Genomic DNA, 19,928 nt, shown 5'->3' on the forward strand with positions numbered 1-19,928 from the left:
TCAAAATGAAGGAAAAAAAGTATCAATGTGGTCAATATAGTTTCCTTTATGGCATTTAAGAAATGTAATTGAAAACCTGAGTTATTTCAAAACTACTTTTGGTTATTGGACTTTGTCTTTTTCACAGAGACAGTCATTACACTAGAATAGTAGATCACAGGTTTAAATGCTATATAAGGCCAATGATGCTATGCTATAAACAAGATAGTGGAAGATAAGGATTGAAATGTAGGTTATGAGCCAGAACATGAGCAGGCTTTGGTGTAAGGCTAGAGTTTACATTTATTTCAGTTGGTAGTGTTATAGCTTTGAAAGGTATGAAGCAGGTAAGTGAAATAATAAAAATTATAAGAATATTAATCTGATGGCCTTATCCTAAGTTGACTGATATGAGAAATGAAAAGAAAAAACTAGGTAGCAAGATTGTTATAATAAAATAATAAAAGCCTTGAGTGAAAATAATGATAGTGGGAATAGCAAAGGATAAATTTGAGAAACATTCATGATAAAAAAAAGAAACAATGTGACTTCTTGGATTCCTTTACCCAACACTTCAACAAATATTTATTGACTCCGTATTATTATATGCCAGAAACTAGATTATGCAGTAGAATAGAAAACATAGTCCTTGCCTCCAAGGTAAATAACTGATAGAAATGTAGTAAAATTTAATATATTCTCCAAACTGCCCATAAAGTGACCTTAAACTGTTTAGACCATTTATAATCTGTCCACATCATCTCCAGTCAGCTTTATTTTTGCACTACTCCACAATTCTTAACTGCTTCTACTTCCTCATCACCCGAAATGTATTAATATCTATATGATTATATTTCCTTCATATCACCTGTAGTAGCATGTGACATTGTTAATTATTTTTTCCTATAATATTCCCTTTTTCTTCTTTGTACTCTATCCCACTGAATCCTCTTGCCCTCTTTGGATCTTGACAGCCCTAATAATAAACTATTTTGGAAATAGTAGACAGATAAAAGGAATTATTTTAAGCCATAGGTGGATAGATAGCAAATCCTGTCCTCTCTTTCTGCCCTACTATATTGCGCTGCAACACTTAAGCAACAAAAGATAAATGCAGTTAAGAAAAATCAACAAATATGGGCAGTATTAATCAAGGTTTGTCAAAGAAAGAGAATCAATAGGAAGGGAGTGTGTGTGTGTGTATGTGTGTGTGTTTGCATACAAGTACAGACAGAGAGAGAGAGACTGATTGATTATAAGGAATTGGCTCAGACAATTAGGAAGGCTAACAAGTCCCAGGATCTGGCAAGCTGGAAACCCAGGAGAGCCAACAGTGTGGTTAGCCAATAGTGCAGTGAAGGGCAGCAGGCTTGAGCCCCAGGAAGAGTAAAAAGCCCATGTCCCAGCTCAACAGCAATCAGACAGGAGTCTCTCTTAGGGGTGATAGTAGCTGGACATGAAAATGTACAGAGGGAGGACAGGTTGGAATCTGTTGGCACCCAGTCTCTTACCATAAAAATATTCAAAGAGTAATGGCTGATATTTCACTTTCTCCTTCCAAATCTTGCACAATTTTTTCCTTGGCCATTTCTAACATGGAAATACACAGGGAAGGATGTTCTGGGAAACATGGTTCTAGCTTAGCCAAATTTATTTACACAGTATAAAACCATCATGATGGTAGTATTTTCTAACACAAAATAATAGGAAAGAATTCTATAGAGGTAAGGTATGATGAGGAAACTATGCAAACTAAATATTATATACAGAAAATCAAAAATAAACAAAAACCCTTATATTGTTGACCAAGTGTGTTAAACTGAAAATTGAAAGTTGAAAGAGTAAGTGAAAATTAGCCCACAGAGAAAAAACAGAAAATGATCCTAAAGACAAAGTTATAATAGTTCTTCCCTTCTATCTTTTCAGAAATTGTACATGAAACAAAATATCTGTGGAGAACCAGTTTCATTTTTTTTAATTTCTAATCTGATATGGATCAATACCTTTGTAAAACATATGAAAAACAAAATGAAAATGCAAAATAATGTCCAAGAAATTTATTAAACTACATAAAATTATTCCATGGAACTGCCATAAAAATTCTTGATTTTTCTCAATGCTTTCTTTTTTAAAAATTTATTTATTTTGATTCATTGTACACAAATGGGGTACAACTGTTGTTTCTTGTTGTACACAAAGTAGAGCTGTACCATTTGTTTAATCATACATGTATATAGGGTAATGATGTTTGTCTCATTATGTTATTTTTCCTTCCCCCCACCCCCTTGCTTTACTTCTTTTTAACCACAAATAATCAGCTTATAGACCAGTAATAATGATTTGTAGACCAGTTACTGGTCTTTATCCCACAATCTGAATAACACTGAACTAAGAATAACTTTTACTGAATTTAGGCAGGAAGCTCAAGTAATACATTTGAGAAGAAATAAGAGAAACTGGATGAGTTTAAACTAAAGAGACCTAATGAGTATGAATTTCAGGGAACTTCAGAGACTAATGATCACAATTATTACTCTTTGAAACATCATAAGCCGGACACAGTGGTGCAGGACAAAAATACCAGGGGCCCAGGAGGCTGAGACTAGAGGATCACAAGTTTGAGGCCAGCCTCAGCAACTTAGCAGTATCCTCAGCAACTCAGCAAGACCCTTTCTCAAATTTTTAAAAAAAAATTTTTAAAAGGCAGCTGGATTGAGTCCCAAGTTTTTGTTTTTGTTTGTTTGTTTGTTTGTTTGGTTTGGGTTTTGGTGCTATTGTGAATGGAATAGTTTTCCTAATTTCTCATTCAGTTAACTCATCATTGATTGTATAGGAACACAAATGATTTATGGGTGTTAATTTTATATCCTGCTATCTTTGCTGAATTCATTAATGAGTTCTAGAAGTTTTCTGGTAAATTTTTTTTAGATCTTCCATACGTAGAATCATGTTGTTGGCAACTAGTTTGAGTTCTTTTCTTACTCTTATTCCTTTAATTTCTTTCCTTTGCCTAATTGCTCTGGCTAGAGACTTAAGGATGATAAGTGGTAAAAGAAGGCATCCTTGTCTTGTTTCATTTTTTAGAGGGAGTGCCTTCAATTTTTCTTCATTTGGAATGACGTTGGTCTTGGATTTAACATATGTCTGTATGGTAAATGTGTGTGTGTGTGTGTGTGTGTGTGTGTGTGTCTCTTCTACAATGTTGAGGTATGTTCTTACTATCCCTAGTTTTTCTAGTGTTTCAAACATGAATGGATGCTGTATTTTGTCAAATGCTTTTTCTGCATTTATTGAGATTATCATGTGATTCTTAAGTCTTTTGATGTGATGATGAATTACACTTATTGACTTCCCCATGTTGACCCGAAATTGCATCATGGTGTACTATCTTTTTAGTATGTTTTTGAATGCAATTTGCTAGTATTTTATTAAAAATTTTTGTATCTATGTTCATCAGGAATATTGGTCTGAAGTTTTCTTTCCATGATGTGTCTTTGTCTGGTTTTGGTATCAGGGTGATACTAGTTTCTTAGAATGAGTTCATATAAGGGTTCACTTCTTTTCTATTTCATAAAATAATTTAAGAAGGATTGATATTAGTTCTTCTTTGAAGATTGATGCAGGAGGCATCATAATACCAGACCTTAAATTATACTACAGTGATACAGTAGCAAAAATGGCATGGTATTGGCACCAAAACAGATATGAAGACCAATGAACAGAAGACACAGTGTCATACCAACATAAATACAGTTATCTCAAACTAGACAAAGGCACCATAAACATACATTGGAGAAAAGATAGCCTGTTCAACAAATGGTGATGGGAAAACTGGAAATCCATATAAGGCAAAATGAAATTAAACCCCCGTCTCTCACCCTGAACAAAACTCATTGTGGCTCAAGGACCTAGGCATTAGAACAGAGATCCTGTGCCTTCTAGAAGAAAAAGTAGGCCCAAATCTCTGTCATGACAGCTTAGGAACCAACTTCCTCAACAAGACTCCTAAAGTACAAGAAGTAAAATCAAGAATCAATAAATGGGATGGTATCAAACTAAAAAATTTCTTCACAGCAAAGAAAATGATCAAGAACATGAAGAGAGAACCTACAAAAAGGGGGAAAATCTTTTCCACCAGCACCTCAGATAGAGTGTTAATCTCCAGGATATTCAAAGGACTCAAAAAACTTAACACTAAAAAACAAACAAAAAATCTCAACCCAATCAGTAAATAGGCTAAGGAACTGAATAGGCACTTCACAGAAGAAATACAAATGGTCAACAAATATATGAAAAAATGTTCAACATCTCTACCAATTAGAGAAATACAAATCAAAAGTACACTGAGCCATTTCACCCCAGTCAGAATGGCATTTATCAAGAATACAATAATAAATGTTGGCGAGGATGTGGGGAAAAAGGTTCAGGTTCACTCACATATTGCTGGTGGGACTGAAAACTTGGTGCAACCACTCTGGAAAGCAATATGGAGATACTTTAGAAAACTTAGAATGGAACCACCATTTGACCTAGTTATCCCACTCCTCGGCATATACCCAAAGGACTTAAAATCAGCATACTACAAGTAATGCAGTCACATCAATTTTTATAGCACCTCAATTCACAATAGCTACATTGTGGAACCAACCTAGGTGCCCATCAACAGAAGAATGGATAAGGCAAATGTGGTGTATATATACACAATGGAATATTACTCAACCATAAAGAATGAAATTATGGAATTTGCTGGTAAATGGATGGAACTGAAGACTATCATGCTAAGTGAAATAAGCCAATCCACCAAAAACAAAGACTGAATGTTCTTTTTGATATTTGGGAGTGGGGGAGGGAAGAATAGAGGTTCATGTATATTTAAAAAGATCAAATTTAAAAAAGAAAACCTGAAAATGACAAAAAAATGTGGGAGGATGACTGAAGATGTTGCTCAGTGGTAAAGTGCCCCTGGGTTCAATTCCTAGTATGTGCTTACATACATACATACGTACATACATACATAAAGTATCATATGGGTCAACTTAATAGTGAATACTTGCTTGGTCAGATACTTAAAAAAGATTATCCAATAACTTACCAGTCATCCTATAAAACAATGAGACCAAGATACAACAAAAGGCTTTTATGAAAAGTAAGTCTTATCACATCAATTTACCTGTGTCACAGTCTACATAATAAATTACAGATAGAATTAATCTATATTATAACCCTGATTTCAAAAAGAATTTTTATTGCATCTTGCACTCTAAAACAAGCTAGAAAATGGTTTGTTTTTGTTTTGTGTTTTAGGTCTCAGGACCTCATTAAAATAACTTTTTCTCCACATTTTTATTATTGCATTATAATTATACATAATGATGGGACTCATTCTTAAATATTCATTTATGTTCCCCTTTCCTTCCTCCTTACTTTTCCTTGGTCCCCTCCTCTATTTTTATTCCTTTTATTTCCTTCTCTTGGCTGATTTCTCTGGCTAAAACTTCTAGTACTACATTGAATAAGAGTGGTGAGAGTGTACATTCTTGTACATATTGTCTTGTTCCATATCTCAAAGGAAGGGCTTTGTTTTCCCCCATACACTATGAGGTTGGCTTTGGGTTTGTCGCATATAGCCTTTATGATGTTGAAGTGAATTCCTTATATCCCTAGTTTCTGCAGTGTTTTTATCGTAAATGGGTGATGAATTTTGTCAAAGGCTTTCTCTATCTATTGAGATGACTGTGATTTTTGTCCTTTATTTATGTGGTGAATTACAGTTATTGTTTTGCATATGCTAAATCATCCTTATAACCCTGGAATAAAACCAACTTGGTCATGATATACAATCTTCTTAATATGTTGTTGAATATGACTTGCTAATGTTTTATTAAGGATGTCTGCATCTAAGGGACATTACTCTGTAGTTTTCTTTCCTCAATGTGAGCTTATCTGATTTTGGTATGAAGGTGATACTGGCTTCATAGGATGAATTTGGAAGTGTTCTATCCCTTTCTATTTCATGGAATAATTTGAGGAAAATTGGCATTAGTTCTTTTTTAAAGGTTTGGTAAAATTCAGCTGAGAAGCCATCTGATCCTAAGCTTTTCTTTGTTGAAAGTCTTTTTATTATGTTTCTATCTCATTGCTAGTTATTGGTCTGGAGCTTTTCTATGTCCTCTTAATTCTATTTTGGCATGTTATATATTGTAGAAATGTATCCATTTCTTGTAGTTTTTCCAATTTATTGGAGTATAAATTTTCAAAATAGTCCCTAATTATCCTCTGGATTTCTGTGATGTCTGTGGTGATTTCACCTTTTAAAATAATCTCTAATTTTATTAATTGGGGTCTTTTTTTTTCTTTTGGTAGTTTGCCTAAGAGTTTGTTGATCTTGTTTATTTTTTCAAAGAAATTTTCATTGAATCTTTGTATTTTTTAATCTTTATTTCATTGATTTCAGCTCTGATCTTAATTATTTTGTTCCTTCTACTGTCTTTCAAATTGATTTGTTCCGGTTTTTCAAGAGCCTGCAGATGCATAATTAGGTTGTTTATTTAGAATCTTTCTGATTTTCTAATATAGAATTAACAGCTATAAGCTTCTTTGAATTACCTTCACAGTGTCCTGGAGCATCTGGTATGATGTATCACTATTCTCATTTGAGTCTAACAATTTTTAAATTTCTCTCCTGATTTCTTCACCCATTCATCATTCAGAAACATATTGTTTAAGTTCCGTGTGTTTATGTAGTTTCTGTAGTTTTGGGGGGACATGTTGATTTCTAATTATATCCATTATGATCAAATACGATGCAAGGAATTATATCAGTTTTTTTTGTATTTGCTCAGAGTTATTTTGGGCCTCACACATGGTCTATTTTGGAGACAGTTCCTTGAGCAGCTGAATAAAAAGTGAATTTGGTGGTTGTCAGTGAAATGTTCTACAAATGCCTATTAAGTCTATTTGATTTATAATATTTTTAGGTATCAAAAGTTCTTACTGGCTGGGCATGGTGGCCCATGCCTGTAACCCCAGCAGCTCAAGAGGCTGAGGCAGGAGGATCACAAATTCAGTGCCAGCCTCAGCAGTTTAGCAAGGCCCTAAGCAACTCAGTGAGGCCCTATCTCTAAATAAAATTTAAAAAGGGCTGGGGATGTGCCTCAGTGGTTAAGTGCCCCTGAGTTCAATCCTCAGTACCCCAAAAAGGGGGGCAGTTCTTACTGAGTTTATGTGTCAATGACCTATCAATTAGCAAGAGAGGTATTTTGAAATCATTCAGTATTTATTGTACTGGGGTCTATCTGTGTCCTTAATTCAAGTAGTGTATTTTATCTAATTAGGTACACCAATGTTTGGGGCATAAGTGTTTACTATTGTTACATCTTCTTGTTGAATTTTTCCGTTTACAATAATGAAGTGACCTTATTTGTCTTTTCTGATTAATTTTGGCTTGAAGTCTGCTATGTCAGATATCAGAGTATCCTGCTTGTTTTCAGGCTCTATTTACCAGATATATTTCCATCTTTTCACTTTCAGCTCTGGAGGTTTTTATTTCTTTCATGTATTTAATATTTTCTTTAGTATTACTTTAAGTGTTTTCTGTGGTGCTGGCTTAGTTATGAATTCTTTTAGTTTCCCTTCATCTTGGCTTTTTTTTTTTTTTTTTTTTTTTTTTTTTTCTTGAATTCTGAACAATTGCTTTGCCAGATATAGCAATCTTGTTTGACAGTTATTTTCTCTCAGGGCTTGAAATACATCATTCTGTCTAGATTTGAGTTTGTGCTGAGAAATGAGATGTAATGCTATTCAGCTTCCCTCTGTGACCTGATATTTTTCTCTTGAGGCTTTTAAAATTCTATCCTTGTTTTGTATGTTGGGCATTTTAATTACAATGTGACATGGAGAGCTTCTTTTTTGATCTTGTCTTTTTGGAGTTGTGAATGCCTTCTGAATCTGTATGTCCATCTCAGTCTCAAGGTTTAGAAATTTTTCTATTACTATTTTCCTAAAAAGATTTATCCATGCTGTTAGTTTGTATCTCACAACCCAGTGGTTCTTAAATTTGGTCTTTTAATGTTCTCCCAGAGTTCTTGTATAGTCTGGTCATGGTTACTTTTTTTCTTTAATACAATCTGAAAGTTCAAGGCCAGCAACTGTCTTCAAGTTCTGAGATCCTGTCTTCAGCATGGTATACTCTATTAGACTTTCAACTGAACATTTTATTTTATTGTGACTTTCCAAGATTTTTGGTTAGTTCCCTCCCTCCCTCTTTCTCATATTGGGAATTGAACCCAGAAATGCTTTACCACTAAGGTTATTTTATTTTGAGAAAGGGTCTCCATAAATTGCTTAGGACCTAACTAAGTTGCTGAGGCTGGCTTTGAACTTGTGATCCTCCTGTCTTAGTCTCCTGAGTCACTGGGATTATAAGCATGCACCACTATACCTGGCTTCTATACATGGTTCTTTTTAAATATCTATCTCCTTGCTGAATTTTTCATTCATATCCTATACTGACTTCCTTAATTCATTCAGTTGTTTTTCTGTTTTCTTGGAATTAATTGATCATTTTTACAATCCTTCTTTTGAATTCATTATCTGGTATTTCATCCATTTCAATATATTTGGAGTCACATTAATTTGTATCTGTCATAGTCCAAACTAATAAGTTACAGATATAATCTACATTCCCCTGATTTCAAAGTCTTTTGATTGTGTTCTACACTCTAAATCAAGTTTAAAAATTATTTCTTTTTATTTTTGTTTTGTAGTAACTGAGGATTAAACCCAGAGGTGTGTTACTACTGAGCTACATCCCCAGCTCTTTTAATTTCTCTTTTGAGACATGGTACAGTTAATCTGCAGAAGCTGGCCTTGAACTTGCTATCCTTCCCCCTCAGCCTCCAGAACCACCACACCCAGCTAGAAAATTATTCAATCCTAAATACCTCTCTGTCATTACTAGGGATACTTCTCAATTACAATGTCAATAATAAAGCAAATAGTCATTGAGGATTTACAATGCACCAGATATTCTACTAAGTGCTGTAGTGCTGTGCTAAAGTTAGCCATCTTCCATTTAAAGAATAACTATCATTCTGTTTATTTGCATAGCAATAAAAATTTAAATGACATAGAAAAGAACACTCTTTTACATTTTTAAATAGCAGGATAAAAACAAAAAGAACAATAATCTGTGAAACATGAAAATTATATGAAATTCAATTTCAGTGTCCATAAATAAAGTTTTATTGGCATGCAGTCATGCTCATTCTTTCACATATCACTTATAACTCTTTTCAGGCTGCAATGACAGAATTGATTAGTGCTTAACATTGCTGCTTGGCACATTGCAAATTGCAGTGACATGGGTATAAATCCATATCATTTCAAGTGACATATATATTTTGCCATAGCACATTTTATTTTTATTACCAGTGAATGCACATATCAAAACAAGAAAAGAGCAACTATGGAAACTGAGGGAGGAGGCTCACAAGTTTGAGGCCAGCCTCAGTAGTTTAGCAAGACCCTGTCTCAAAATGAAAACTTTAAAAAAAAAAAAAAAAAAAAAGACTGGGGATGTAGCTCAATGAGAAAAGTGCCCTTGGGCCTGCATTCAATCTCCAGTTAAAAAAAAAAAAAAAGGAAAGGAAATTGGACTTTGCCACAATTATAAGGAATAATAGAGTGATTTGTTTTGTTACTGAATTATATGGCAAAGCATTGTGTTAACTGTGCAATGACACCTTGGCTATGCTTAAAAGAATTCAATATACACCAATATCACACAAAAGATTCATTAGTGTCCCCAGCCTGCATGCAAATTATGGTCATAAAAATTAGAAAATTTAAAATGGAGTATAATTAATAATAACATTATTTCTTCACATATGCACACAAAAAATGAACAGGATGCTACACCCAAAGTAAGTCTCTGAGTGGCTCATTTGTTAGCCAACAAACAAAAACTATTTATTGATGGTGAGTTAATTAAATAATATTTGGCTCAAATAGTTGAAGAAATGTGTTCAGAGAAAATAAACTTGTCAAAGTCTTTTATTTTTAGTAAATTTAGTAACCCAAAAAGTTAAGGATGTTAGAAGCAATATCAATAGCTGATTAGAAACACAGCAAAAAGCAAAACAATGAAACACACAAAAATCAAACTAAATGATTTCAAGTGAACTGGTCAATGGGTGTTATGGATTCCGCTCAACTGTTTTTCATTTGAGTAGTCCTAAATGGCAAATCTGAAGTAACTAAAGACTCAGCCTCATTGAATAGTCTGTGTAAAAGAATATTAAAAAAGAAAAAAAAGCAAAAATATTAAAAAAGAAAAAATAATAATAAAATGCAAGAATGTTAAAGGGAAAAAAATCAGAAAGAAACTCTAGTTAACCTAAAGCAGAATTTGATGATTTTTCACAACTGATGATGAAATATATGCAGAGGAAAAAGACTTCATTGAACAAATTTACAATGTTTTTGAAATATAAGATGCAAATCTTATGGTTCTTCACTGTATTTGTTCCTTATCATTATGTGTTTTGCAAAAAATATTTTACCCTGTTATATGTTATTGAACCAGCAGTGTCAATAGTGAACTTCATTCACTTTGATGGGTTTAACTGTTATCAGTTTTGAGAATTTTTGTCAAAAATAGAGGTTGACTATCTCTACTTTCTCTACCACACAGAAGTTCAAAAACTTGGTAAAATGTGATTGTGATTTTCTTTTTCAGTTAAGTGCTAAGACTGAAATTTTTCTGAATGAGAAGCACCATTAACCACTTATTATCAGACTAAATGACTCTAGAAATTAGTTTTGCTACAAACTTGGTAATGTTTCTTAATCCATTTTGGTATTAATTGAGGTTGTGTAAATCATAATATCAAATTGTAGTGTCAAGAGTTATAACAAGTGAGATCTCTATTCCTACAAATTTGAAGGAGATATATTTACTGAACTCAAACTATGGTTCCAACTATGGTTAAAAAAAAAAAAAAAACTGTCCCCAGCTGGGTATGGTGGAATAAGGTGGGATGATCCTTAGAACCCAGCTTGAATAATACCTCGAGACACAGTCTCAAAAACAAACAAGAACTGTCCCTGTTTTGGCACTTATATTCTCAAATCCTGCTTAGTCCCAGAAAATTGGAACAACCAATTTTCTTAATTTTGGTGGTGTTTTTTGGACCTGGCTGCAAAAGCAAAAGGACTATTCATATTTCAAAATCCATTAACTGTGCAATTGAGAAGCTTCCACCTAACCTTTCATTGGAAGTGAGTAATCTACAATGTAATGACAAAACTCTGCTTTGTGTGTGTGTATGTGGTACTAGCAACAAACTCAGGAGCATCCCATCACTCAGTTACGTTTCCAGCTGTTTGTATCTTTTTGAGCAAGGATCTTGCTAAGTTGCTGAGGCTATACTTTAACCTTGTGATCCTCCTGCCTCAACCTCCCAAGTCACTGGAATTATAGGCATGCACCACTCTGCCTGGCTTATAATGACGTGCTAAAAGACAAATATCAGGGCTGGGGAGATAGCTCAGTCGTTAGAGTGCTTGCCTTGCAATGCACAAGGCCCTGGGTTCGATCCCCAATACCGCAAAAAAAAAAAAAAAAGACAAATATCAAGAGAAGAACCTAATAGAATTCTATAAAATAAGATGCTGCTCATAGATTGTTATCACTGGTAGTACTTATTTTTTTGAAAAGGCATTTTCAAAAATAAAATATCATCAGAGATCAACATTAACATGAACTTTTGTAGTTGAGTTTGATGAGAAAAAACACTAACTCTGAATCTCAAATGCAATGATATATCTCCCTATTCTCATTAGATGTGTTTTTAAAAATGCATTTATTATTACTGTAATTTGAATTTCATCAGTAAAAATTTTCTCTTGTTATTTAAGTACTTACCTAGTGTTTTTAATTTTGTCTCTTAGCCCAAAAAGCCTAAAATATTTACTCTATGGTTCTTCATATAATGTGGATCAGCTAACCCAATATAGTTCAGAGATGGGAACTGACATAGTTGACAAGAAACTAAGTAAAGATGCTGACTTTTATTAGAAAAATAAATAATCGGTATATATTTAGAAGTCTGAAGTAATCACTTCATTACACCAAGCTCTATAGAGGTCCATCTTACAAACTACTATAAATCTTAAGACTCCTGCTATAAAAGTTATTTTTCCTTTCTATGAAAACTTTGGCATGAATTCAGGAAACAGTGATGATGACTAATATGGTGAAACATAGGGTCTGTTTTTTTAAGTTTTTAAAAATGAAGTTGTTTAGCTAAAAAATATCAAGCTTATGGGGTAACAATTATTATTTAAAAACCATACAAAATACTGTCAGCTGTTTTTATGGTGTGTGGAAAAGATTTTTGAAACATGCTTAACCATTGTAAATTGAGCTGCTGAAACATTGGTGAATGCTAACAACAGGGGAATGGAAGCATAGAAGTTTAGTGGATTAAACAAATGGGAATGAAGGGAAGAGGATGGGGAAAAGGAATAGGAAAGACAGTAGAATGAATCTGACACAACTTTCCTATGTTCACATATGAATATACCACAGTGAATCTTCACATCACATAGGATCCAGACTGGGATCCTAATTCGAATAAAATATACTCCATGTTTGTATAAATATGTCAAAGTGTACTGACATGTATATCTAAAACCAATAAAAATTTAAAAGCATGCTGAATTAAAGCTGGGTAGTTTTGTTTAGTCATAAAAATAATTCACTGAGACAAATGTTGATCCAGTTTATGAAAGAGATTGCTAATTTTATACTCAGAGATCAACAAGAGAATAACCATCTTATTGTAGGATTTAAATGTTTATCTGCCTAACATCAAGAACCAACTTATTTTTTAAAAATCAGTTGTCCTATGAAAACATTACAAAACAGATTTTAGAGCATGGCTCTGTATCATGTTAGGAGATTTTTGAACTATATAAACAAAACATCCCAAACTACACAAGAATACCCCCATATAACAGGGAAGAGAGTTAATAACAGACAAGTAAGAAGTATATTTAGAGAAATACAATCATCATCAAGTCATTACCTGGTGCTAGCTCTATAAGGAGGAATAATATGCTATCAATAAGTTTTAGGAAATGTCTAATCTACTTAGGAAGCTAAACTAAATGAATAAAGAGAATAATACAAGTTAGCACCAGATGCAGTGGCACATACCTATAATCCCAGCAACTTGTAAGGTTGAACTAAGAGGATAACAAGTTTGAGGCCAGCTGGGCTACTTAGGGAGACCCCGTCTCAAAATAAAAAATGAGAAGGACTGGGGAAGTAGCTCAGTGGTAAAAGTGCACCTTGGATCAATCCCCAGAACAACAACAAAAAAAAGTTGTGTGTGTGTGTGTGTGTGTGTGTGTATAGACAGAGGGAGAGAGGTATGTTATAAACCTAGTGCCAAATGAATAGCACGTGCTTTAAGAGAAACATAACTGAGATTTATAAATACCATCAATTATATCCAATTCATTGTTTCATGGATGACAATATGTAAAATAATTCCTACCTGATACCTGTCAATAAAGAGAAATTACATTGTAGCAGTAATGACAGTTCTTTTCTGTCTCCATGTACTAAGCCAGGGTCAGCAGATACAGTGCTCATATTAGAAGAGTTACCTCAGTAATCAATTACAGCTTCCTTTCCTATTGAGTGAAAAAAAAAAAAAAAAAATGGAGAGAGAGAGAAGGGAGTGACTTCTCAACACAGTTCCCCAGGTAACCACCACTATTCAACCAGAGCTGACATTTAGATGAAACTACTTGCCATGCTAGCATGACATCATTTTAACAACAGAAAGGACAAGATATAGTCTGCTTATTTTATTTGGGTGAGGATATTAGCCATAACTTGTATATAAGGATATTCAGCAATTTCATATATTTTAAGGTTTGGTTTTCAGCATTTTAATTTATTTAAATTATATTTGAAGTATTTCTCTTTTCATGAAGAAATTAAAAAGTTTTGTTACTTTTCAGAAAGTCCTTTATTTGATTTTTAAGGTCATTACTGTTGGGTTCTTTTATTTTAGGAGAACTGAAAGAAGATTACAGAGGACAGGTAATTTCTCTTACTATTTGTCATTAGACATTTAAATTCCAAGAGAAAAACATGGTATGTGATTATTTTAAACTCAGGAAATGCTGCCTTAGTTTACATTAACTGGACTACATTTCTATACTAATAGTTTCTTTAAAGACTTAGCTTTGCATTCTTTCAAAGTTATAATTATTAAAATGGTTTTTTAAGTAAAATTATACATAATATGTACAAATGAAGTAATATATCTCAAATTTGACTCAAAAGAGTTCAGTAGCAGGAAATTAGGAAGCTGAAAATTAATGAAGCTGGATGATAATAGAGCAGTTCATGTATATCATTCTCTCATTGGTATATGTTTGAAGTTATTCAAAGTACAAAGTTTAAAATGCCCTTATAATAGAAATATATCTGATGCATTTTATTACATATATGTATAATCTTTATAAGTAATGTATATAGAAATATTAATTCTAACAAGTGATCCTGAACCCCTTTCCACATTCTGTTAATTCTGAGTAGAGGTATCAAAGTCCTATATTATACCAATTTCAAAAAAGCTTGCTAAGGGTCTTGCTAAGTTGCTGAGGCTGGCCTCAAACTTGTGATCTCCCTGCCTCAACCTCCCAAATTGCTGGGATTACAAGCATTTCCCACTGTACCTTGAAACTTCTGTCACTCCTTAAAGCTGCCATACTGGGGACTAAGCTCCCAACAAATGAGCCTTTGGGGGCAAACCACATCCATACTATAGTAGTAACTATTTTTCAACCTATTTATCTTTATCACCTCTTTGTCATCTTGAATCAATTGGATGTATTTGGCAGCAACAACAAAAAGCAACAGTTATTTTTTAACATTTATCAGGTGCTTATTAAATAGCTGGTAGTTGTCTCCATAACTTAATGTTTTAATTCACAGCAAACTCTCACAACTACTGCTACTGTTTGAGATGGATACTGCTATTAGCCCCATACAATGAAATTTATACATGAAGATTAAATAATTTACCCATAGTCACATAGCTTGAAAGGTATAAAGCTGGAATTCAGACTTAATCTGGCTCTAGGCCAGGGTTTCTCAACCTCAGCACTTGTGACATGTGGGGCCAAATAATCCTTTTGTTGTTGGGGCCATCCTCTACATTGTAGAATATTTAGCAGCAATCCCTACTAGATGCTAGGAGTTTCCCTAACCAAACTATGATGACCATAGCCACTGCCAGATGTTCCCCTGGGGCATAGGATGGCAAAATCAATTCTGGTTAAGGACTGTTGTCTAGAGCAATCCCTATTCATGTTATATTGAAACCCCTTATAAAACATTACCTCTCTGAAAGTCACACAATGGAAATACGGAAAGCTATAATATAACATAAAACTCATCTATAATCCTCCCCATCCAGATGATAATACTACCAGTACCTTTGAAAGCCTCTGGATGCTCCTGCATAATTACATTCTTTTCCTTTCATCTACTCTCATCATCTTAATTTTGTGTTAATCATTTCTTGCCCCCCCCCTTTTTTTTTTGGTTTTCCTATATGAGGCTATATCCTAGCATGTCATTTTATTTTCTCTCTTCCTGATATTTATGGAAGTGGAAACAGTGCATTCTTATTAGTAGTTTTTTTTTTTTTTTCCCACTTGCTATTATGCTTTTACATACATCTGGTGTATATGGGTGCAGGTGTATTCATTTTCATTGTCCATAGTATTCCACTGAATGAATATCACAACTTATTCATCCACTCAATTTATTCATTGCTCTTCTATTAATGAACATTTGATTCTAGATTTAATATTAGAAACAGTGCTGCTATTAACATTCTTCTACATAGGCCCTAGAGTATGGACTTAAGAGTAGAATTTCTGGTCACAGGCAGTGCACATCTTAGATTTTAATAAATTTCCAAGGTAGTTTTCCTAATTTACATTCCCTCCAAATAAGAATTTTCATTGCTCCATATCTTGCTAATACTTGTTAACACTTAGATTTTTAAATTTTTTGCCATTCTTAGTAGCTGTGAAGCAGATTAACATTAGTTTTGATTTGCTTTTGACTCATTAATAATGAAGTTGAATATCTTTTCTTATGTTCTGATCATCTGTGTTTCTTCTTCCTTAAATGCTTATTTGTATCTTCTACTTACTTTTCTATTGGGTTCTTTGCCCTTAAAACTCACTAATTTGCATTTGTTTTTTTTCCTTGTGGTACAAGCGATTGAATCCAGGGCTTCATGCATGTTAGACAAGCACTTTACCACTGAGCTACATCCCCAGCACTTTTTAAGTATTTTGATACAGGGTCTCACTAAATTGCCCATGCTAGCCTCACAATTACAATCTTCCTACCTCAGTCTTCCAAGTAGCTGGGATTACAGATACGTACCACCACACCCAGTTTGTAAATATTCTTCACATATTCTGAGAACTAATCCTTTTTCAGTGTTACAAATAATTTTTCACATTTTATTGTTTGTTTCTTTCCACATTGATAAAGAGAAATGTGTCTTTGTTAAAGATGAGAACTTATGATCCTTTCCCTTTATGATATGCTTTTTATTTATATCTTGTCTAAGATGTTCTTTCTGCTGGGCAGAAAATCACAAGTTAATAAGCAGGAAATAGTGCATTCTAAAAATGGGACAGTGAGAACCAGATGCATTGGCACACCTATAGTTCCAGCTAATCAGAAGCAGAAGAATAGCTTGAGGTCAGGGGCTCAAGGCCAGCCTGGGCAATATAGAGGCCCTATCTTGAAAAGTAAATAAAAAAGGAAAGTGAGGTTGCAAAATTGGGGATTTTGTTGTTATTTTCTTGGGATTGAACCCAGGGGCACTTTACTACTGAGCTATATATCACCAATCCTTTTTGTTTTTTATTTTGAGACAGGGTCATGCTATATTGCCTTAAACTTGCAATCCTCCTGTTTCAGCCTGCCAATGAATGCATTGCTCACTTAACTCAGAGATACAGTATTTGACACAAGTGATTATGTTATTTTGTCTTGAAGTATTTGGTTTCTACTGTACCCTACTGTACAAGTTCTTCTACCTCACTATTCCATTTCTACCTACATCAATAATTGTTTTTACTTGCCTGCTGTGTTTTCTTCTGTTAACAATTCTATATATTAAACCTTGACATTTTTAACAGAATTCTAACATTTTTAACAGCAGAAAGATATGGATATCTCAAGCCCAGGTTCCATCTTGAACTTCAGACTGATATATCCTATTGCTGCAAACCATTCCTAAACTGTCTTTTGTGAAGTTCTATAGCATCTTGTACCTCTAACACCATAAGTAGCTCTTTTTGTTATAACTCTGGTTTGTCTCCCCCATTAAACTGTAACTTTCTTCTTTTGTGGTACTGGGGATTGAACCCAGGCTGCTGTACCATTGAGCTATATCCCCAGCCCTTTTTATATTTTGAGACAATGTCTCACCAAGTTACCCACATTGCCCTCCAGTTTGCAATCCTCCTGCTTAGCCTCCTGAGTTGCTGGGATTACAGGCATGTGCCAACATACCTGGTGATCATAAATTTCTTAAAGATAATATTTGTAACCACTTTGCTCACTGTCTTATATTTAATAACAGGCATGGAATTTTGTAGTGAATGTCAGATATCATAGTACAAAAAGAAAATCAATAATTTTTTACTAGATAATATCTCAAATCTAACATGTCCAAAACCAAACTCATCATTTTGCCCTTAAGCTCCAAAACTGCTCTATTTTATTGTCTGTGTCATTCTTGATTTGCTATAATCCACTCACAACAAATCCACATCCAAGCAATCATCAAGTTCAATTTTTGCTCCTAAATATTTCTACAATCTAATCCTATATCCATTGTAATTTGTCTGAATCATCACCACATGGAGTATTGCTTTCTAATTATTATTTTTGTATTGAGTCTTTTCCCAACACTGCCATCACAACCTCACATCTAGCCTCTACAACACTTCCTGAGTGATCTACCTAAGTATCATTCTCCTGCTACAATTCCATAGGACAAGGGCCCATCTCTTCCTTATAAGACTCTCCTTGACCTAACTTGTACCTTCCTCTCCAGTTTATCTACTGCCACTGTACCTCAAAATGTGAGTCATTTAATTATTGTGTCCGTGATACCAATTAAATTATTTAACATAAGTGCCAATAAATATTGATATAAACAAACCAGACCTATGTAAACTTACTTTCTCATTAACAATTTTTTCTAACACTTTAGTATGAAAAATCTTAGACATACAGAAACATTGTAAGAATGCATAGTACATTTTACAGTAAGTTGCAAACATCTGTACACTTTACCCCTTCGGTCATGTTAGCATGCATGTCATTAATTAGAATTTAATGTTTATTTAGTCTTTTCCCTCCACCTATAAAATATATGTAAGTGAAATGCACCAAATTGAAGTATTCCATTATGAGTGTACATATATTATGCATAATATACATGTTATATTATGCCTACATCATTATAGATTCTCTAGCCAAAAAGTAGAATCAACCCAGGTTTCCATCAACAGATGAATAAAGAAAATTATGAAAATACACATATATGTATATCGTATATATATAATATGAGAGATTGAGTATGGGTGGAGACATATAATAGACCATCAAAGACCTGGAAGATCTCATTGGAAAATTAAAATTATTAAAAGCAGTCACATGAAGCCAGATGTGGGGACTCATACTTGTAATCCCAGTGGCAGGAGGATCACAAGTTCAAGGCCAGCCTCAGCAACTCAGTAAGACCCTGTCTCTAAATAAATAATAAAAAGGGCTAGGGATGTTGCTCAGTGGTTAAGGTTCTGGGTTCAAGGTTCAATCCCTGATACCAAAAAAAAAAGCAGTCATGTTTTCAGACATTCTAAAGAGCCACCTTTGTGCTCATGCAAGATACACGCTCAGAAAAGACTTGAAAAGACCTTAGGTTTTTCCTCTGTGGGGTTAATTCCAAAACTCAGAAGGAAGGCCAAGAAAAATACGGAAGGACATCCATGGAAAAGAGCCAGTCTGCACAGAATGGGAAAGAGATGACTATTTCCAAATGCTCAATGTGTCCACCATGATGGAAAAAAAACCCAAATCACAATATATACAAAGAAACAAGAACTCATTCAAAAATAATAATAATTTTGTCTGGGATTATAGTTCAGTGGTAGAGTATTTGCTTATTAAGCATAAGGCCTGGGTTTGTTCAGTAGCACATAAGTTATCATCATCATTATCATCATCAGAAACAATCCCTGAATAAACAAGGGTATCACCTTACTAGAAAAAGACTTTAAAACAACTGTCTTAAATGCATTTAAACAGCTAAAAGAAAACATGGACAACTAGCTAAAGGAAATCAAGAAAACCAAATAAATAGAATATTAACAAATTATAAAAAGATATGAGAAATTATGGCTAAAAAATTTTAAAAAATTCACTAGAGGGGTTTTACAGCAGATTTGAGCAAGCAGAAGAATAATCAGTGAGCTTGAAAATAAAACACCCAAAATTATTGAGTCTAAGGAATAAAAAGAAAAAAGAATGAAAAAACTAACAGCAGGCACATACTTCTAATCCCAACTACACAGGAGGCTAAGGCAGGAGGATCACAAGTGCGAGGCCAGACTGGGCAATTTAGACCCTGTCTCAAAATGAAATTTTAAAAAGGGCTGGGGATATAATTCAGTGGTATAGTGCTTCTGAGCATACGTGAGGCCCTAGCTGATTCCTAGTACAAGAACAACAACAACAACAACAACAAAAAAAAAAAACAGAGCTTAAGAGACATATGGGATATATATGTGTTTTATGGAAGACCCAGAAGAAGACAAAAGAG

At 33.9% G+C, this 19,928-nt stretch overlaps 1 protein-coding gene across 6 annotated transcripts in view; it reads left to right on the forward strand.

Moving 5' to 3' along the window:
* The window catches only part of WDPCP (WD repeat containing planar cell polarity effector), a 390,926-nt gene that overhangs the window by 356,908 nt on the left and 14,090 nt on the right, over positions 1–19,928 (forward strand). For 2 of the 6 annotated variants that reach the window (XM_079109697.1, XM_079109696.1), the window contains one exon: positions 14,070–14,098. The exons of the other annotated variants lie outside the window; for them this stretch is intronic. In XM_079109697.1, the coding sequence (XP_078965823.1) occupies positions 14,070–14,098 (29 nt within the window). The remainder of the gene's footprint in view (positions 1–14,069; positions 14,099–19,928) is intronic. 6 annotated transcript variants of the gene reach the window in all.

Source organism: Sciurus vulgaris (genome assembly GCF_902686455.1).
Source record: "Sciurus vulgaris genome assembly, chromosome: 14".
Taxonomy (NCBI): Eukaryota; Metazoa; Chordata; class Mammalia; order Rodentia; family Sciuridae; genus Sciurus; species Sciurus vulgaris.